This window comes from Molothrus aeneus, chromosome 5, assembly GCF_037042795.1.
Source record: "Molothrus aeneus isolate 106 chromosome 5, BPBGC_Maene_1.0, whole genome shotgun sequence".
Taxonomy (NCBI): Eukaryota; Metazoa; Chordata; class Aves; order Passeriformes; family Icteridae; genus Molothrus; species Molothrus aeneus.
Window position 1 is genome coordinate 48,212,474 of NC_089650.1, and position 23,175 is coordinate 48,235,648.

General features: G+C 35.4%; 1 protein-coding gene across 4 annotated transcripts in view; it reads right to left on the bottom strand.

Moving 5' to 3' along the window:
- The window catches only part of CADPS2 (calcium dependent secretion activator 2), a 285,197-nt gene that overhangs the window by 94,582 nt on the left and 167,440 nt on the right, over positions 1-23,175 (bottom strand). For all 4 annotated transcript variants that reach the window (XM_066550639.1, XM_066550638.1, XM_066550637.1 and 1 more), the window contains exons 9-11: positions 14,731-14,797; positions 8,894-9,002; positions 7,519-7,722 (exon numbers count right to left, since the gene is read on the bottom strand). In XM_066550639.1, the coding sequence (XP_066406736.1) occupies positions 7,519-7,722; positions 8,894-9,002; positions 14,731-14,797 (380 nt within the window). The remainder of the gene's footprint in view (positions 1-7,518; positions 7,723-8,893; positions 9,003-14,730; positions 14,798-23,175) is intronic.

Genomic DNA, 23,175 nt, shown 5'->3' on the forward strand with positions numbered 1-23,175 from the left:
ATCTAAGCTTTCTTGAAAGTATCTCAAAGAAATAACTCATATAGAGGAATGCTTGCAGGCGAATTATTATAGAATCATTATATTTTAATCTGAAAATATCATTACTGAATTATTTTTCTATCAATCATATCAATTTATGGAGTGTAACAGTGAAAAAAATAATTGCTACCCACTGACAGATAAACCAAAACTTAGAAAGGCTGCCAGAAAACACAACATAGTACATGAAAAAAGCATTAAAGTATTGTTTTCTAGTGGGATCAGAAAATGTTTCAATTTAAAAACAATGTTATGAGTAGAAATGAAAAATATTCTGTAATTTCCTGGTTTGGCTCTCCTTCTAATTTTAGGAAAATAACCACAAAATATTCTAAAAAAAGGAAAAGAAAGAGAAAAAAACCAAAAAGAACCCCAAACAGGTTTATGCATTTATTTCTTCAGAAAAGAAAGAGCATCTTTACTGCAGTTCAAAGTACCACTTAATAGAAATATTCATCATGGCTTGAAGCCTACTTCTCAAATGGCAAACTGGAGCAGAAATGAACACACTGGCTTGAGCTAGGTCATTTCCAGCCTTCTTTTTGTACTCAGCTTTTAATGAGACGAACCTTAATGTAGTAATGGCAAAGAGCTCCTTCAACCTTCCAGCAAAGTGTACTGAAAAAGGGAGCAGCATTTTTGCGTAAATACATTGAGAAAGCATACCATCCCAAATGGCACTTCAATCAAAGGCCCAAATTTATTGTTCTTCACAGATTGCATTTTTCAACGCCTTTAAACCCCGCGGGTTTATCAAAAGAGAAGCTCTAGTGATTGCTTTCATTAATGTTATGTTTTGTCAAAGTCTTCAATGTGAATTATCTATCTAGTATGGACAGAAAAAGCCTTACAGTGCCCAAAAGGACTAGTTACGTATTAGCACATTAGCTGTCTTGGATTCTATAGACTGTACTGGGGTGAACAGTCCTATCAACTTAAAATTGACTTCCCCTTTCAATAGAGTCTTAGCTCTTTGTTCCTTTAAATTCAAACCTAGGTCTTTTTATATTCGTTACCAGAAAAGTATAGATCTAAGTGTATCCTAAATGCAATTTTGAAAACCTGCATAGTAGAAATCTAAAATTTCTAAAGAAAGGAGACAAAAGTTTATTGATTAAACCCAATTATAGAGTCAGGTTCATAATAAAACTCAATATTGATCTGTGGGCATGATGCTAACATAATCAGTCACATTTAGAAATTTAGCCCCAGATCATATTGATCCATGTCAAGTCCAACTTTCAGCTGTATTTGTGGATGGGAGAATTATTTAATTCAAGCTGAAGGATCTGCAACATCAAATCCTAGAAAGATGCAGAAACTAATTCATATCACTTGGCTTTGCATTGTCAAAGCAAGAGTCACATCCATGTGACAGATTTCACCAAGGTGGATGTAGCAAATAAACAGTATGACAATATGTCGATGGTGTAAGGTATGAGACCATCACCCCAGAGAAGCAGCAGCATGTGTTTTAAATGCTTGAAATATCTGTAGCATATGTGATTACACAGATTAGCAATATTTCAATGAGCATTAGACTAGCCTATCATAATGACAAATCTAGCTCATATTTTTGACATAGGTACAACAAATGCTCTCTCTTAATTAGTGAAATTTAACTGCATTTAAAAACATTAATTCAAAGATAAACAACTGACATCAACACAACTGCATGTCCAAAAGTACTGAACAACATATGAAGTTATCTGTAGCTTCCAAAATGTTCAAACCCAGATAAAATTCTTTTCAAATCCACATTATATTTAATGTGACTGATTTCAGCATTTCTTATAAATTTTCCTTCTTATATCAGGTTTATCATATACTATAAACATTTTTCATAGTAAGACATATGACAAAAAAGAAGTACTAATATTTCTTATTGCTATTATTTAGAAAATTATACAGAGCTGAATCATTCTTAAAACAACCTTTTGGTTTTTTCTCTGGTTAAGCACATCAATATAAAAGAAAATCCCCCTTTTTAAGAGAAAAGGTGTAAGTACTGACAAGTAATTTAAGTATTTTGAAATCAGGAGATTGGATGTTGCAAATGAAACAGATCCAGCACAGTGATACAGTATCCAGATGATCATAATGAGTAATGTGACCTATTGAACACAATACAGCTTGTGAAAGCAGAATTTGCTATTACATAATTTGGGCAAATAAGCAAAAGCATTGATTTAAAAGTATAAATATTTGCTAGATTTAATTCTAAAAGAAAGATCCATGACTGATTCTTTTTGAGTGAATCAAGTAGTACAAATAACATTGTCAAACAGTCACAGAAGATCTGTTACCAAATATATTTAAGCAACAGCAAAACAACTAAAAACTTACCTTTGCCAGCTGTAGGCAAGCAGGAAATAACAGAAAAATAGATCTAGAGTAATACATTACATTTTCGTTTATTGCTATGATGTACAAACAAGATAACTGGCAAATATTTTGAAACAAAAAGGAATTAAAACAAATTTAAGAATTTGAGCAAGAATCGTGAGCAATTAATAAATGGTATATGACTGTGACTAAAAAATTACTCAAGACTCTCCTTTAAAAATTGTTAGTAATTGCTTTTTTAAAATTCTTACACAAATGAGCTTTAGATGTCCTGTTCAAACAGCAAGCAAATGCAAAAGGCATATAAGGAGCTATATTGTCACAAAGAAAAAAATACAAATTCATTTTTCACTACAGTTTCTCAATCTTGGAAAATATTGGGAAGATATCTGGGGAGAGCACTGAAGCAGTAATATTTTTCTAGCTTTTTCACAATTAGTTTTTCTTCCCTTCTTAATCAAATTTGTTGCCATGCTTTCCATGTTGCCTTTAACTCAAAATCATTGGCTGCTATTTCTATGTCGCACTGCCTGTTTCAGGTTGTATATTTTATCTTTTGGAAATGATCCTTTTTTTTAAATCGAGATAGGATAAATAAATATATTTTCAAGCAATGTTAAAAACTAACAAAAGCTATTACAGAAGTTTTAGCACATTCTTTGGATGCTCTTTTAGACAAAGATACTCATTAGGGCAGAACAGCATTCTAAGTATGCCTTTTGCCATCTTTGCAAGAAACCTTAAATTTTAGTCCAGCTGCAAAGGCTTTAAAATCATCACATCCTTGGTGACTCAGATCATGCAAAGTTGAGTGAATTAAGACTACCAAGATTTTCATGTTTATGGCACGCTCTCAAGTGGTTCTAGCATCCCTACACAACATCTCTGCCCTGTTCCAGCCTAGAAGCAAATACACATTTCTTGCATCATCTGCTCTGTGCTAGGGTGAACTACAGGTACTGGCCTTGCTGAGTGGTGACCTACTCCTTTTTGTGCCTCTCAGTAACATCTCTGCTTGATTTTAAGCATCGCAAAAGCAATTTGAACTAGCTCAGGCAAGCAGGAAAGAAGAGAGGTAGAGGCAAGCAATCTGGTATTGTAGGGATTAAAAAGATTTAAAGACTAAGACTGGTAGGGTAAGAACTATGACTCTGTTCCAGAAGGGGCTGGAACTGGTTGGAAAAGACAGTGGTAAGACATGCATTACATTCCTTCAAGTGCCACTCCAGACAGATGGTGACAGCTTACACTGGGAACATTTTGACTCCTGATCATTGACCAGGACTCCAAAGTACTACACAGGCCAAAGAGACAATCTATGACCCCAGAACTTTATAATTTAGGTATCAGGACATGAAATAACTTCTGCAGAGAAAGTGACAGAGAATGAGAAAGCAGCTGGCCTATATGGTCTGACTGTTGGGCTGGGGGTACCACACTGACTGATTGCCAGTATTTTGTAGAAGGGCAGATCTGAAGAGGATTGTGGATAGTTTTTAATGTTCCTGACTAGTTAAGAAGAGAACACACAGGTGACTTACTGGCTGCCTAAGGTGGTGGAGGCTGGTGTAAACATTTTCTTTCTAAAAGGGAGACAGGGATGGCTGGAGGAAAGCAGGAAATGGACATAAGGGGAATGGGGAAACATGCAGGGAGGATGGAGTTACTAAAAGGGTATGGTGGACATAAAGCTGCCAAACCTGCTGAGAAAACTATGCCAAATAAAAAAAATACCTTTGACTTGTTTGTTTCTAAAAATGTAATGAGTTGCAAGAGATTGTCTCTTCCAATTCTTTACCCCTCTGAACTCATGAGGGTGTAGGTTCAGAATGATGTTTGGCTTTGTATTTCTTCATTAAGACATGACAATCCCCGTCATGTGCTGCTTTTAACACCTGGGTTATGAACAAGTTATTAGCAGTGCTAAGTACTCCAGCAGCCTTTTCAACTGTATGAATGTATCTCTTAATACATTGCTCATTAAAAAGGGATCACTTCCTGAACCTTTATGTGATTCAAATTAATCTGTTTTTCATTGGTGCTTTCCCTGAAACATTAATGTCCTTGGGAAACTTCTGGCTATTCTACAGTCATACATCCTTAAAGATTCTATTCTTTCATTCAACATGCTTATGCAGAACAGTGGATCTGAAGGTCAGTCTCCTTTTCTTGATCATTGCTGACATTAGCCTATCTTCACTTTTGTTTTGGAGTCACTAAATACCACAACACTGCAATACCAAGTTACTTAGAGATGAAAAAATTGACTAGTATACATTTTAGAAGTTGGACAAGTACAACAGTAGTTTGATTCTGTTAAATACCACTTTCAGATATTTTTCTAACCATCAAGAAAATTTCAGGAAGAAAGAAGATTTTTTAAGCACAATACAGAAAAATATTGAAACATTTCTCCTCAAGCTGATTTTTTTACATCCTGCAGTTTAAAGATATTTAATTTTCTCCAAGTTACTGAAAATTCTTTTGGAACATTTTGTCAGGGTGAGTTGATTTTTCATCTTAGAGGATAAAGAAAATGGGGACAGACTTTTGAGGTTTCAATGCTGTTAACTGACATTTGTTTCACAAAGCCCAAGCTGGTTTTCTGCTTTCTGTATGTGGAGATGTCACTGCATGATATACTGCAGAAACTAAAACAATGTGATCTCCTATTGGCTGGAAATGCTTAAATTGTGCATCAATAGGAAACTAAAGATCATAAAAATAGTAACTGACAAATTATCTGTTCAAAACTGTATTTCCTAATACTAAAAATGTGCCATAGTAACAAGGACAAAAAAGGAAATTAATTTCATTTAATACATATGCCAGCTCTCAAGTATGTGCTGTTATATCTTGATTAAAAATAAAAGACACTTAGCTTCATGTAAACATTTTTCTAGGGGAAAAGAAAATGAACTTCTTGTGAAACTGAATCTATTTAAATGTGACAAAAGGTCAGCTATAGAGTGTTCTTAGGAGTAAAACTATGCCTCAAGAAATTCAGCACAGCATATATTTAAAGGAAGTAGGACTCTTAGAAAATTATTTAAGGTTATATCTAAAAGCCCCAGTTCCTGAAGTTTCTTAAAAATGGATTAATTTGATTATGCCCATTTCTACCTCAATATAAGAGACTAAATAAAAAAATTTCCTCACTTAGAGAGAACTGGAGTTATTACAGAAATCAGTCAAACAATGGTTCTAAGTATCACATTAAATTAAATTCCACAAGTTACTCTATTGTGAAGAAATTTATGAATTATTGTAAGTTATGAATTATTTTGTGAATTATTACAAAATATCAACACTGAAGTGTAGTAAACCCAAAAGAAAATAATAATTTAAACATGGAATTTTGCTTTATATACAGTTCAGTCATATGAGTTTGTGTAAGTAGATACATAAGCATGACAGAAAAATACATGATATTTTAGGTCTTTGAGCTTGCCTCAAAACATCTTTAAAATAATCCTTACTTTTTTGTGGTTTCCATCTAAGAACTGTAGTCTCTCTAAAACAATGTCTAAAATAATATCAAGACGTGACAATCTTGCGGTTTAATTCTTTAATATTATCAGTAATTTTATCTCTGAAAACACCATTTCAGTATATCCAAACTTGTGATTGGTTTTTGTACTTTTTTCTTTCTAAAATTTTCACTGCCCCATGGTCAGAGTTTTCTAGCTGCTTTCACTTCCACGTAAACACTGTCCAAAAGCAGGAGCAGGTCCTTGGCTACTGCTGTCAGTGGTCACTTCTTTTTTACTTTCTAATTGCTGCCCATGAAGTAGGGACATTAGGCAGGAACTCAGTGAACTCCCACCACTGAGCACAAATCCAGGGAGTTGGCAGGAGGTGAGCAGAACCACTTCTTGGCTGTTGCCCCACCTTTGCTTTTGCAATGTTACTTCCATCCTACTTCACCTTAATGGCCCCATAATGAAAGATTACTTCACAAAGTGTTTCAGATTAATGCCCTTCCAAATTTTTTCAGATGAAAAACAGATTTCAGTGCTTTTGTGAGATTCAACTTTTTTCAATGATCTTGACATTGAAAAGCTCAACGACATTGAGAGCTCCGCAGGATTTTAGATAAATATTACTAAGTTTAACAAGAACATTTTACTAAAAAGTTTTCTGAAACTTTTCTAAAACATTTTACTAAATCAATTTTCTAAAAGCAAACTGATATAAGATTAGAGGATGAATAGAAGGTCGCGAGAGTGAGTGGCAGCAGGACTGAGGGAAGATAATGGCTTTGGATCAACCTGCTGCAGACTTCAGACACTAAACCAAGTTTAGTCTAAAACATATGTCTCCCTTCTATCACTATGCATGTATGGTTATATGATAATGAAGAAGGATTATTGTATAATAATCACATGATGTTCCAGAAATTTGATGGCTACTACAAAAGGTCATTGGATTGCATTCAGCCTCTGTAACAACATAAAAAAAGCACTTCCTTTGTGCAGACATCTACATGACAGAATACTTTCAAAGACATAATATGAAGATTTAAAATATGTTTAATATATGCTATCTACCTCAATTTCTCTGAAACCATACTTTCCTCAAAGAAAGGTGATGAAAATTTAAACCTGAATGATTTAAAGAATTTTTTATATGTAATTTAATATTACAGTATGTGCCAAAAAAAATACCCAGGAGCCCAACTATTGCCTTTCAACTCACAATGTACTGCAATGTCCACACAGCAATTTTTTGGTAACTTATACGTACAATGTATGATAAAGCTGACCTAAATCTATAAAAATTGTGAGAATAGATTGACAGTTTTCTACTCAACACTACACTAGCTGGCTAATGAAAAATATAATGCAAACCAAACACCGTCTCCATGGTAATATATGGGTCAATTGTAAGGAATATGAAGCTAATTGCTGTATTTTCATGGATTATAATAAAAATAATGACCTGCAAGTCAGGATTTCCCTTGTTGTTAATAATAATCTGAGTTAAAGAGCTTCTGGCTAACAATGAACTGTTAGACACATTTGCCTAGTGAATAAGTTCTGCTTAATTAAACTTCATTGAGGGAACTGCTACATATTTTACCAGCAAAAAAACCAAAACCAAAGCCAAAAAAGAAAAGAAAAGCCAACTTACAAAGTGGGGATATATCTGTGTTGGCATTGCCTCCCTTAAGATTCATCTTCTGAGCTTGACTTGCAGGAACAGGCTTGTAGGATTGACCTGTGGCTCTGTACATGGCTTGAACCCAGAGTATTCTATCCTGCTCATCATCACTGGCAAATATCACAGTATCACCCTCCTTAACAGCGTTGAAAAACATCCGACCACCCTGGAGACCTGAAGCAGTAAATAAGAAGGTAATCTTGATAAATACAAGTTACTTTTCAATCACCATCAATGTTTATTACATTATTGGTTTTACTCACAGTATGTGTGTGTGTGGAGGGGTGTGCTAAAACATTTTATAGGTATTTATGACCTAGAAATAAGATAAATCTAGAGCTATAAGGATCAAATGGTAATACATAGAAGTAACATAAGTAGAATAAATGTAGAAATCACAGGAGAAAATATTTACATGACTCCACTTTAAATTCAGCTCCAACTTACTTCTTATTAATCTTCTCTCTGCCATATGTTATTTTGCTTTTTTTTTTTAACATATTCTCCTTCCTGGTATTATTTTATTAGCTGGAAATCCCTATCAACTTTATCTCTTATTGAACAGAAACAGCTCCATTTCCTTTATCAGTGATGCTCTTCCTTAGTCCTTTCTTTCATTTCAGTGTTTTTTTCTGAGAGCATGTAAGGAGAACAGGACGCAACAGTCAACATGGCTGTGCTGGGGATTTCTTTATGACAGAATTGTTTCAGTTTTCCAAATACCTTCTGAGCATTGTTTACATTCTCAATTATTCTAAACATTGATAGAACATTTTCAAAGATCGATCTTTAATGTCTCAGAAGTCTCCTTATTTCGTAACCCTACACTGCATAGGCAGAATTGTTTTTCTCTGCATGTGATTTCCCTCTTCCATTTCAATATTAACTTGTGGAGACTTTTCTGATATCTCCAAATTTATTTTTGATTACCATAAGTAACCATAAGTAAAAAACTTGTCTTTTACAGGCATTGTCATAATTTGTCTTCTTTTCTAAATTATTTATGAATATACTTCATAGTACACTGCCACGTGCCACCACCGTCTAAAAGAGAAAAGGGGAAGACTAACTAGAATTCACTATTTTCTCCTTGTATTGTATGTGGTCTTAAAATGTTTCAGGAAACTTTACTCTAAAGTTTATTTCTCATTAGTCTTACAACAAACTTATTTCTAAAAACATGATTTTTCACATAAGAATGTCCTAGTGGAATAATCGCCAAAGAAACTTGGGATTTTTTTCTGCCAAAGAACCTTGGGAGTTTTTGCTGCTAGATCAAAAGGAGCAAATTGAAACAGCTATTTTACACTAATATATTGTGCTACCTCAAAGTAATGGAAAGTACCTGTGTGAGGAGCTGTGTAATCCACAGTGTATCCTTCCAGTTGCATCAGTTCTTGAGGCTCAGACTTCTTTTCTCTGTAACTGCACATTGCAAATGTATATTGGCTAACCTGAATAAGAAAGTACTTCTTAATTAATGAATTGCATTTCAGAACTGTATAACAAATGTACCATGGTTTAAATTAGCTTTCATTTGCGCTGAATAAATAAATCCACTTTTTTTGTTTCCCTTTCCCAGAAGCATTTACAGTGTAAAATTTTTTCCTCCTTTCCCCTTTCTGCCAAAATGAAGGAAAAAAACTCCAAAAGAAATAACCCACAAACACACCTCTCTGCGGTTTCCTGAAATATATATGGGCTGGTGCTTATGAAAAAATGAAGGGAAGCCATTTAGATTCTGGTAGTGAAAATACTTAGTATTGTGGTACTGAGCAAATTACTCAGTATACTGTAAGAGGAAAAAAAGGAACTATATTCCAAGAAACTGAGAAACCAAGAACTTTTATGTATAAAAGTACTGTTTGCAGAACAAGTGGCAAAATTACCATGAAACTGGTGTAATCTGGCCAATTCTAGCTAATGATGGCAATATCAGAACCTTCAGTTTGATTTTAGTCTAATTTCTGTGCCTTTTGCATCTGTGTTCTCACCCAGCCCTGTGCTGCTTGGCTCACTAGATAATGTACCGTGTAGGCCAAGCTGCTTGCAGGTGGCATAGACAACATTAGTTACCTGTCATCAAGTACAATTATCAAAAAACTTATGACGCATTAAAAAGAGAATCTGCCACCAGGTGGTTTTTGACTCTGTAGACAGAATAGAAAATTATAAGGATAGGTGAGGAAAAGCTGACTGGAAAGATAAAGAATGATAAAGAAAGAAATGTAATATCTGTGAGGAGAAAAGCAATCACTGAAATAATATCGAGGTGTTCCCAGTTTTACATGTAGAGCTGGGAGGACTATAGAAGATGACCAGGAAGAAAGAGCACATCAATCTGTGAACACTTGAAACTAAAGGGAACTGAATGTGTATGCACCTCTGAAACTCTCATCTCCAAGGACTGTAGGATACCTGGCCAACAGACTTGTTTTAAACTACCTGTAAAATTATGCTACGATTTCCTGACAGGTAAGGAGCTCATCTGATATATAGTGGATCATTTTTACTTTGACTGCTGATTGCTCAGCTAACATATCTACACTTATTGTTTTAGCTACAACTTCAGGAATGATCCTTTTTGTAGTAAAAATTGGACAGCTGATTTCAGCTTAATTCATATATTTGCTGGTGCTGTACCTTTACTCTTTCTAAAAGATTTATTCTTTCTGAAAATAAGAATGGAATGTGTGAATATTATCTGGGTAATGCTCTAAAAATATTTCATTATTTTATGTATTGGGCCTTTTTGAAACAGTAATATGCTATCTATGTGTGTGCAGTGCATGGTGACTGAACATCCCTGGCACAGCCTGTACAAGCAAAAGGAACAGGTGTAACAACTCTCTGTAAAATGGCCATTGGGTCTCCAATGCTAAATTGGTATCTCCAGACCCATAGCAGGAGTCTACAGGGGAAAGAAACTAAACACAGCTCTTCTAGTTTTAATTATTTCTTCAGTTAAGCAAAGACAGTTTTACAGGGATAAGAATTTGAGAGACACTGTCAGGCAACTGAAACTGAGCGTCAGCTTTCCACATCAGATTTGGTACGTTCGTTTAAATGGGCACCAAGATCACCTTAAATATACATAAACACAAAGGAAAATCTAGTCTACCCCAAAATTCAGATTTTCAGGCCTATTCAGAAAATCCTTTTCAGGATTTTTTCAGAAAGGTACTACTACAAGCAGCCAGTCCATCCTCCAGCATGACAGGCATAGCAGAATTGCACCTCATTATTTGTGCATTGAGCCACAGTTTTGTTTTCATTCATAGAATATTTTAGAAAATTACCATACTTTGGTTTAAATATTTTAAGATATCCCTGGGCTGACAGAGCAGGGCCGTGAAGACAGGGTCCAGCTGGAAGCAGGACAACCAGCCCCAGCCCCGGGCACAGGCCAAGGATGGACTGGGATGTGGGGATCTGGAGACCAGCCCTGCTGTGGCATTTCTGGGGCTGGGGATGATGGCCTCAGGAGGCTGAAACAGAAGTCTGGGCTATGGGCAGAGACAGCCAGGGCTGGTGGTCTCCTTTGGGAGAGGACCCTGATATGGGGCTCATCCCTAAGCTATGCCCTTTGCTCTAGGCCTGGCAGCAGCATCACCTCTGTCATGCTTGGTACTTCACTGCTTATTGCCCCACAACCATATTTGTCCTCATGGACAAGCATGGAGGGAGATGTTAGCTCCTCACACAATGCTAAATCCTTTGCAATTAGCATTATATTAAATGAGAGCTTCCTCCTTTTCTTCGTAAACTGAATCTACAATTTTAATTGGCACTGTAGTAAACATTTTTCAATTTATTCCATTTAGTTGAATGAAATAACCTGGCAAGACCCACATTCATCTCTCACATTTTCATGGCAACAGTTCCACATAACTACACTGTATAGGCAATCTGAGCCCTCAAAAGGGAAGCTAGTAAACACTAATCATGGAAATGCATAGGATGCCCATATTTTTCAGATTTCTTCAACCACTGAAAGTTTTTGATGAAAAACTTGTGTAAGATCTGGGCTATGTATCTTTATTCATTTTTAACCTTACCACTATAACAAGACAGACATTATAATGCTGCTGATTTTATTTTATTGAACATATTGCAAATGTGTTCTCTTATTTTAAAGGAACAATCAATCACCATCGGTCACTTCATCTTTTTGTTGAAAATGAGAAAATTTGAAGTTTCTTCATCAAAGAAACAGAAAAAAATTCAAGAAAATTTTGTTGGGGAAAAAAGCCTCAACAAAACAAAGAAATACAGAACTTGCCTCATTTATTTACAGAGAGACTTGAAGTCTCTTAAACCCTTTTCCTTATGGTCATCAGTGGCTGCTCTCAGTTCCTACAAAAAGAATCACCAGCACTGTTTGAAATAACACTTTTAAATATAGATCCATGACTGGGTTTAAGAGTACTATTAGTAGTAAATGGAGCTGTAATCAGCTTTGCCTAATAATTCACCCAATTAGCATAAATACTTCACATATAATGAGTACTCAAAAGTCAGGACAATGTACAACACATTCTCAGACAAAAACAGAATCAGTTTGTCCTCTTGAATGGCAATCTTGACAGAATAAAAGGCAATCCTCTTCCTACAACTGCATTTATTTGAATTTTGTCCAGATTTTCCAGATGTCCAAACACCTGTCAGCTGTTGTACATGTTTTCCCATGTAGGGAAAGGGGGAAACCCAACAACCTATGCATTTATGACAGACAGATAGGTATGGAAGTGTGATTGTGACTTTTGAGGAATGTCACTAAGGGATGTCCCCATGGGGCACAAGCCTCTGTTTAATGTGCTGGGAGGAGGTGTCACTGCACACCTGGCAGCTGACTCTGGTGTCTGCTACAGGCCAGCACTGGGCTGCCCACTCCAGGAGTGCAGCAGCAAGAATTGCCCCCCGTGGTTTGTGTGTTTAGAAAAAAATTATCCATGAAACAAATGACTGACTTTTCAAACATTTGACAAGGTGAAATTAAAAGGACAGAAATGGATCTGCATTCCAATTACTGCAGGAAGATATCAGACAGTAAATTAAGCAAAACACATCAGGTCTGATGGAGGCTTTTTACCAACCATGTTACATCCCTGTCTTTTTCTGGTTTAAATTAATAACCCTTTAGAGAAGTGACTGGATACTAAAGGATAAAAATAAAAAAAAATGAAGAGGTTATAATTTCCAGATACTGCAACCTTTCTACAACATTGATCTGTTCTTTCAGAAGCCACTAACAACTTGTAAAAGGTGCAGCAATAATGAAGGTGCACATTACTCACACCACACTCGGAAAATGTCAACATTATTCATCTAATGTCACAACTGAGTTAACTTTTCAAAGTGTGTGTAAACCATATTAGTAGCCTCTGTTCTAGCACTGAATTTCATGTCCTTGATGTTTTACTACTGTAAGCTAAAAGTTAATATATAGAGGAAGACTTGTCAATATGTCAATAATATATCAATACAACAGACTGGTCCATTACTGAATGCTTATTTCACATGTATTGACTTCAGCTTATTGCCAGTGAATGTATCACAGCAGGACTATATCAATGAGCCAGAGCTGTCTGGACAGTAAATATTGATTTAACATTGTATTTTTTATATAGCTTTATTGAATTGATAGCTGTTTTAAAATGAAATAGATGACTAAATCCCATCACAGTAGGAAAATTCCTGTAATATTCTCCTCCAGTATTTCAATTTCAGCATAGAGAGGAGAAAATAGTTAAAATTAACTTGACTGGAATAAACCAGTCTTCCAGATGATGGTTCCATATTACGGTTTCATATTACACACACATGAAGACTGTGTGTCTCTTAGATGTACAAATTAAAAATCAGATGACACCTGTGGTTTAGAGGAAAAGAACAAATTCATTCTTTCTGTGAAAGGAGTGACAAGTAGGGTAAGTGCTGAACAAAAGCATGAAGGACAACGGAGTGTGTAGTATTACTGTTTTTCTTTGCAACTTGAAATTATTTTCTGTTCACAGCCATGCCTTGACAGCTATCCTATATAGAGATCTTCCCAACAAATATTAAGAGTCACAAAATGTCCTCATCACTTCACACAGGACTTTGGTAAAATCAGAAACCAAATGAATTCTGTAGACTTTACAGAATTTCCTTCAAATATTCTTGGCTTTTAACATTAATAAAGAACTTGCTCAGTTGGTGTTTTTTTTACAACCTTATGATTTTAATCACTTAGGAGTATGAGGAGAACAGGTGAGTGTGACTGATGGAGTGATAAAGAAATCAGACTTTCTGTAAAGCAGTTTTAGAAGTTTTTGTTCTTAAAAAAGCCTCATTAACAGACTTCAATCTTTGTATGATACTTATGGAGACTCAGACTTTAAGAGTTTTCTGTCAATAAAACAAAGGAGACAGAACAGTAATCTCTGAACTTACTGTGAAGAACATAAAATATAATCTGAAGACAAACATCAACAGAAAACAATTACTTTTTTCCAGAGACTCCCTAAAATAATTAATTTCTCTGTTTTTACCAATCAAAATTTACTTTTCTATTGATCTCAAGTCAATATCACCATTCACTAGCATGTGAAAATACTAACAGTTCGGGCTTGGACAAAAAGTTATAAAATATGAGCACAGCACATTTTTGTGGCCAAGAACAACTACTGCACCAAATTTTATGTAACAATTATATAATTTTACCCAATTTAATGTTACAAGAAAGGAAAAAAATAGCATTATTTTAAAAAATCAGAAAAAGTTCTTAATATGGGTATTGTTGCTTTAATTTCAAAGGCAGAAAATATTTGCTGAGATAGAATAAATTAAACAGTAAGTACAATCCATTTTGTAATACATGATTTCAAATTGAGTGCTGTCAAAGCTGTCATCAGACTATTACAAGGTCACAAAAATTTCATCCAAAAATTTATAGGTTTCAGTTGAAACATTGCTCAGTGTATGGATCCATTTATATATGTGTCTAAAACTTGGTAACATTTCTGTTTACTAGGTATACAAATTAAAAAAAAAGAAAGCTGGATGTCTCTGTGCTGCAAGAAACTTGGAGTAGTCCTGCATGAGCTGCCTGAAGATACTGATTTACAAACTATTCCAGAAATCATACATAATTTAGAGTCCAAGAATTATTTTATTGAAATTTCATGGCTGGCTACTAACCTGAACAAGGACAAAATAACGTTTTTTCCACCGCTTCCAAACCTTCTGTCCTAGAGCATACAAGTACCTGCAAAGGAAATAATAAAGGGAATAGTTTTCCATTAATAAGGAGCATGATATTAGAAGGAGCAAACAAAAATCAGTTTATTAATTTACTCTGTCTACTGAGCTGCTTCTTCAGCGTTGTCATGTGTAAAAAATAATTTTTCTTCTATTTACTCATATCATAAAAATGCAAAGAGACGTTCCTTTTCACTCAAAACAAGACAAAAATCAGAAAAAAATGATCTCATGTTTGCAAAGATTAACCTGCTTATCATATTTTATTTCACCAATTTTATCTGAAAAATAGAAAAAGTAGCTTAAAGTAGATACACAGAAATACTTAATGTTATAAAACTTGATGTTCCCGACAGTTTTTACCCATTTGGTTTCCACAGATTTGCTAGTGTTTATTTAGTCTGTGAGAAGTCAGTCCCAGAGACAGTGTGATAAAATGCTCACATAACACAATGTCAGCAGACACACAAGATTAATTTTTTTTTTTCAGAGTAAGGTAGAATCTCATTTCCCAAACAGAAGCACTTCACTATAAAGGCTCTTAGATTACAAAAACTCCTTGTCATTTTAGCAATTTCCAGGCTTTGAATCAGAGGACATAATCAGGAGTATCACCAGTGAGAAGAGAAAACCACAGATGCTGATACTATTGGGTGGTAGAGAGAGCACACTCATTACCCAACAATTTGGAGTGAATTTTCTGGCATTATAGTGACACTTTTTCTGTCATTGTGGTCATGTTGCACTGTTGATAACAAAGACAGCAAGAAGAAAAGGATGAGCTGTGAGATTGTAAGCAAGAGCCCATGAGTGGTAACGATCTGCTGCTTAAAACCTGACAGGAGAGCAAAATATGGCACAGGAGATGCCCCTTCTGGCTGGCCAGCTTCTGTCAAGGACAGCTGGTACAGCCAGGGTGTCACAGGCAGAACAAAGATTGCTCAGACCAAGGAATGCTGGCTTCACAGGGCACTCTCCAGAGGATGCCAGTTATGGCATTATGAGGCAGCTATAATAACTAGGATGGGAGATGGCTGGTCAGATGAACAGGGGCCTCTCTGGTAAGAGAATATGGTCTGCTGCCCTCCACTCACTTCTGTGGCTTTGCTGCCTGGTGGTTTGCGCCTCAGTCAAAAACCAGAGCAAGGAACCAACATCTTATGAGAAATGAGTAAGCAAGATAAAGGCAAAAGCTTTTTATACCTGTCCTGGGTGTACTCTCAAGAACATTTTCTCCCACATTAGGCATCACAAAGGACAAATTTATGCCTAAAATTAATGTTCAGCATACTGCTTACAATTGTTGTTTTCAGATTATGTAGTGGCTCCATTATTATTATGAAAACAGAAGAACAGAAGTTCTTTGACTTCTGCCACACCTGTATTGAAGGCCTACCTTACTTGGTTACTCTGCTTTTTATTTGTATGAGACGGAAAAAAAGTTGGCTTTGTGTACACAATTACCAGTTGATACAGCCTTTGAATAGTCCAGATCTTGCCACAGTCTTTTTAACTTCTTAATTCTGTGACTATTGTAAATTCAATGAAAATAAAGGACTAAGGGTTATGTCAGAAAGGGTACCATAAAAGGACCTACTAGGGGTTATTTTTAAATTTATAATTTTTTACAACTAAGGAAGCATTTACCTCACAGACTTATGGTCACACATTCTCCCACAAAATACAAATTGTTTTCCTTTTCATATATGTTTCAAAGCATTAGCTTTCCCCAAAGCACACAACATTGCTCTTGCCTTGCTAATCTCTTTACTACTGTCAGAGGGTGGAGGGGAAATAAATTATGAATTTTACATAACCTCAAAGCTTAATGACCTGAGGGAGAAAAGTAAAAAAGTCCTCAGGTGGCCTTTGGTCTCTCTCAGTCCTAAGACTGCCCTGTTCTTCATGGTGATTCATCCACTGCATCCCCCTGCATCCCCTGGAGTAGCATGAAGGTTTTTTTGATATATGTGAGAAGGTAACTGCCCCATTTTGAAACTGCATTTTGAGAACCCAGTTGAAAATACACAGTCCTCCAAAGCTACAGTACAAAGATGTCCTGACCATGTTCCCACCCTCTTGGCATGTCTTAAATGACTGTAAAGAAACAATAGATTAAGAAAGACTTCTTGCCTCTTGCACATCAGAAAATGAGTAACCCAACCTTAGAAGCTCTATGCTAATTCTTTCTCATTATTAACTGATCCTGCTCCAGAAATGTGCTTTTAAATTAAGAGGTCTTAAAAGAACATTTTTTTATTAGAGAAAAGGTGATGTTTTTATTTAATTTGTCTGCCTTTTAAATTGCTCTTCATGTAAGACATACCACCTATAGTTCTGCAGTACAGGCAGAAATAATGTAAGATACAGTAAATTCAAAAGTATAAAATAATAAAGCATACAAAAAGAAATTAAATAGCAATGTGCAGTTTTATTCCTCCTATAAATCACTTCTAACTAAGGCTCTAAATAAGCTTCCTTGGGAAACAAAGGAGGGGAACATTAACTACATAACTTTAAAATTCACAGATCTTACATAAGACCAGGTAACAAAGAAAATAATATTCATGACACAAAGCTGGGATTTAGTATACAAATGCAAAGACTTATGCTGTCTGGTTTTACAAATCACTATAAACACACAGTTATGTTATTAATCCCTCTTCCAGTGCCATCTCTAATGGTACCAGTTTTTTTCTAAAGTTTCAGATCTTAAGTGTGTTTGCTCCTGAAAGATAAAGAGATTAATTCTTAGTCTAGAGTCTAACATTCTTATGTGGAAGGACCCACCTAGGCTTCTAGAGTCTTCTTTGAGCCTTTCTTTCTCATTCATTTTCTATTTGAAGAAAAAGAAAAAGAAAAAGAGAAAGAAAAAGAAAAAGAAAAAGAAAAAGAAAAAGAAAAAGAAAAAGAGGACCTAAGAATCTTCAAGAACCTTCCTATATTTAGACAGTAACATCTAGGATCTGTAGAAACTGCAGTTGAGGTCTAGAACAGAAAAAATCTACAATAGCCAGTTTTCACAATTAAATGACACTTGGACTTCACAACTGGAGCAGAAAATTAATAGGTTAACAGATTCAGAACTGAGCTAAGCCTTAGAGCTAAGCTGAAGAATGTTCTATTTTTAAGATGGACAAATGTGTAACTTTCCATGAGTCTCAGGTAAAGGCCAGTACAGCAAGCCAGAACAGAATCTCAGTCACAAACTCACAAAGCTGCAGCCTGCTGTTTCTCTACCCATCAGTCACCCAGAAGCCACAGTCACTCTCTCCATCCAAAATAATGTACACAAAATGCACACCATCAGTTGCTCAGACTATTTTAAACATCCTCAGCGGCAACAAGAAACACAGAACAGCCACTCAAACACTGTACCTTCAGGCAAAAGATTTGTGCCATACAAACAAGAAATTGATATTCAGAAGTGCCAGTTCCATATCTCTAAACACCAAGCACACCATTTGCTTCAATTTTTCTTGCTCTCATTTGGGTTCCAAAATTGGGATAATCTAAAATAATCCTTGAATTATTAAAGTTCAGCCATATACATGGAAAGAAGACACTGAAATACTCCCCTGAATCTGAACACTATAATAGTAACTGCTTAGATTTGTTTTGACTTTTCTTTAATGTCATGTTTTGAGAATGTTTAATAAATATTCTGACAAGGAGAAAAGATGGGCGTTTTCATGTACATTGAAACATATATAAATGACAGACTTCTATTCTGTAAAAATATATAATATATGAGATATGTACACATAACATCTATGTCTGTTCTAACTCACATTAGAAAGTATATTCATAGTTACTATGCATGTGTGGTTGCCTTCTTCAGTTTTCTTATATTACTAATGTAATTTCCAGTAACTTAAGACTAATACACCTGCTGTACTAATCACAAAGAAAATATGATGTCATTAAATGTCACCCCAATATGAAGATTTTCTAACATGTTTTGTAGTAACATGAAAATGCAACCAAATGTACAAACCATACAATAACTTTTCTGAGACTTTTTCTTTTAAAAACAATCTTTTGCAATCTTCTTTTCTTCAATATTATTTAATACTGCTTTTTTTCTCTTCACTCACTCCCAAATGAAAAAATACAAATTGGATTTGTATGAAGTCACAGAATTACATGATTATACCTCACAATGCTTACAACATGGCACAAAACCCCCCTCCCATTTAATATTTTAATTTAGTTTTCCTGGAAAACAAGAAATTACATTTCCACTACAAAACACAGAAACACCTGGCTAAAAATGTTTTATATATCATCTTATCTCAGTCAGTATAATTTTCTTCTACAGAAACAGAACAAATAAAATGAGCAAACATTTTCTTGTAAAAGTCTGGGCATAACCATGTTGTAATTACAAAAAGTTTGTACATCTCTCAAAATGCATTTCCTTGTGCTACCAAAATGCAAAACCATGTTGCTAAATATTATAGTTCAGTTTCAGTTACATGATGATATACACAGGAGGGAAGATGGCAGCTTATTTGCTTTAAGTCCTCACCTCACTGCGAGAGTGCAGGGTTCCACTTTTTGATGAAAAAAATCAGCACTAATGAATAGCTGAAAAAGCATAATTGTGTGAGGAATACCGGAGCTATTCACTGAGGGAGAAATGAGAATGGACTTACTCCTTCTACAGAGATCATTTTTAGACCAGCCTTTTTATTCTAAGGAATGAAGCAATCTATCTACATTTTGAATGATAAATTCTCTACTTGTAAAGGGCTTCATTTATCACAAACAATGAAAAAAATATAGAAAGAAAAATCAATACGTGTAGCAGTTTAGTCCAGCAAAGGTCTTTCTTAAAGAGAACCCTCAGTCAAGGTTGAAAGAGCAATTAATGCAGTCTCAAAAATCTGGGCCACTCTGATAGAGTTCGGTTAACATGTGGCAGAAGTAATCATCCACTTGTGAAAATGATTTTCAGTTCATTCTCAAACACCTTTCAGACACTCATGATCCCATTTAACTGACAACAATACAGGCTATCCGTGGGCATCATTGCATTCGCTGAGAGAGCCAATGGGGACCAAATGCCCACAGGCACTTTCAGTCATCCCCGCATCTTGCATAAAAGGAATCTTCCTTGCACTGCATTCCTCCTTTTATTTAACCCTGCAAGATTAAGAAATTTTTTTGTTTTCAGTTGAGGACGAGGAGAAAACTGATTCAAGACAACAATATGACCTGGGTCATAAGAAACCTAGCTGTAAACATTTTCAAATTCATTTTAGTCCTTTCTGTGCTCTTGAGAAAGAGAACTAAATAAGCCTTCAACAGACGGAATGAAAAACAATCAGCCTAAACTACTGTAATTATGCTTGCTAAGAATAAAGAAACGTGGAAGAATGTCAAGTAATAAAAAACATCACAGCCACAGAAAACAGTTCCATTTACTCCAATAAGCAAGATACTCATGGCATGAACAGGAAAATGTGCGGCTTTTTTCCCTGCTAAACACTTTTCACTTACAGTCTAAATGGTTTTAAGACTGCTGGACGACCTGCTATCTCTAGATTCTTTATCAGTGATATCTTACTGCACTCTAGAGCGCTTCACCATTTGTGAATATGCATGCCAGTACTTATGGAACCTGAGAGGTAACTACAATGGCAACTTGAGAATTATTAATCTAATTTATGTCATATCATGAAACCTATCTGGCATGTAAATGTGAGTGTTTGTAAAGACAGAAAAACATTCTTTAGCCTTGAAAGAATTCCAAGCAATAAAAGAATGAAATCCTTCAGATGCAACATAAATGTAGAAAGCACTCTGATTCTAATGTAATCTAATTTCAATGTAAACAGGTAATGCAGCACTGCTGCAAAACAGCTGATGCTGAGGAGCTGATATCCACCCTCTGTGCTTTTTGAGGCACTTTGGACTAGCTCTGAACTGAACCCATGGACAAAACAGCTACCGGTGTTTTGCAGAATATATGGGTACACCCCTGAAGGTGATCTCTTGGCTTAATTTCATCTAGAAAGGTAATAATCTGTGACCACAAAAGCACAGAAAGTGCAGGCACAAAGAAACTGCTTTTCAAAGGGAAAACCTGAATTTAAATTATGATGTTGAAGTAGTAGAAAAAATTTCAATTGCACTGCTGTCCCCTAACCTTTCACTTTGGCTGTAGAAATGATTCTTAATGCTGATAGACCTTAAAGAACTTGCAAGCATCTTGAGCATCCAGAAGCAGCTGGGTGCCCAGCCTAGACACTTCTCCATGCCACTGGAAGCACATGGCACTGCAATCAGATAGAAAAGACTGATGACCTTTTTTTCCAGCCAGGCAGTGATATTTTTTGTGATCTAGAAAGCCTAAATTGCTGTGAGCAATGTTTGCATGAAAAATTTACTTTTGTTTCTAGGTCATACACATCCACTGATCAATCAAAAGGTGTTGAAAACTTTGGTGGTAGAAGATAGTAAGAACAGAGAGCTCCTTCAGGAATGATATTTAACTCTGATTATCTCTGACTGGTTATGTACTCCTTTTCACTGTCATTTTTGTATTGATAGAATTTAAATTTCATAAAGAATGCAGACCTCAGCAGAGTTATTTTTTTAAATAAAACATGTTAGAAGAATGAGATACATATATTTTCATTCTAAAGACAGTAAATTCTAAGTATTTTCATGACATTTATTGTCATTATCATGAGTAAGTATTTTAAATTACTTATGAATTAGTATAAAATGGTATATCTAAGCTAGCAAAGGCATGAGAAGGCATGTTTAACTTGGTATCTTATTCATTATCATAATTTCTGTCCTTTCTTTCAAATCACAAATAAGTCTAGCACTTTCCTTTAATTTGTGCACACAGAAGATGCTTATTTAGAATGATATGATGTTTTCAAACAATTAAAAAAAACTCTTGATAGCTGGATTTTTAAAAAAAAACCCTAAAGGAATTTAATTAAAACCACCACTTAAAAACATCACCAAAGCTTTGAAACAAATCAGTTTAGCAAGTTCTCACTTACATAGCATTATTCTCTTAATAGGAGCATTACTTGACACTTAGTTAAGTGCTTTATAAACCAAGCAATTACTCCTCACAACATGTCCAGTGCAGGAGGTTAGTATTTCCACATTAATTTCTGTTGGGAGAGAAACCGAAGTGGAAAAGAGCAAGACTGTTCAAAACTTGAGGTCCTAGTGCACCAGAAGAAACACTCAGGAAAGCCTTACAAAAGCCCTTATCTTCCAGAAGTTGGAAAATGCATTTCAGAAGCTTGTAAAGCTGTTCAGCCTTTTAACTGTGTGTCAAAACATGCAACACACTTATGATTAAAAAAAAAAGGAAGGGAAATGAAAATGTTATGAGGGAAACAGCAAATTAAATGTATTTGTCTTTGCAACTCCACTCAGCCACTTTCAGTAATCATGTTTCCTTTGTATTTTGTTGGGATCCAGTGTAAAGTGCTTGGTGTATATTTCCTCTTCAGAACTTTGCAGATTACCCTTTGGAAGCACCCTTCTGTCTCCCTGAGCTCTCCCAGATCTCTACAGTGCAGACTCTTAACTTAGCTGTTGTAATTAGTTGCATGAAAAGAGATGGTATGAAGGAGGTTTTCTCTATCCAGGAATCACGAAAGGTCAACCATGGGGCATTCGTGGAAAATGATTGTTATTTGCTGCCTGACAAAATTATTCCTTTTAAAGCACAATTCAGAAAAATAAACCTGTTTGCTCTTTTCAGCCAATTCTAGGAAGTAAAACTTCTGTGGATGCAATGGCTGAACTTAGCTAATAATGAATAGAGATGACATTGACTATAGAGATTTTGAAATGTTTGGCACACTTGGCAGAAAACAAACCTTCTTATTTGTGCAACTACAGATCCATCCAGAATGAAAAGCACTAGAGTACAATTTAAGCAGCAGTGGCAAAAATGCAGTTAACCTTTTTGGAATTCATACACAATCTTTTAAATAGCAGTCTCTCCCCATGTTGCAGAAATGAAAATTGTATTGGGAACTATATGATTTTCTTCTGGATTGAAATTTTGACACTTCATGCTCTCATGCACAGGAAAGCTCCCTTTTAACTTAGCAGATTTCATGTAAACATTGGATCCAATGAATATCACTTTTCTGTCTACCCAGCATACAACAGCAAGACAAGACAACGCTGTTGTGTATCAGTGGTGTGGACTGACTCCTTTGTGTCTCGAGCACCTCTGTGGAAGGTAGGAGCAGTGCCAGACATTAATTTCCACTCTTACACAGCAGTGCCACCACTGAGGCTTGTTTCCATGAAGCCAAATCAGTTACATTTCACTGTGCATTTTAGGCATTCCTGGACAGGCTGCAAAAGAGAAATTTAATTGCAATGAATGTT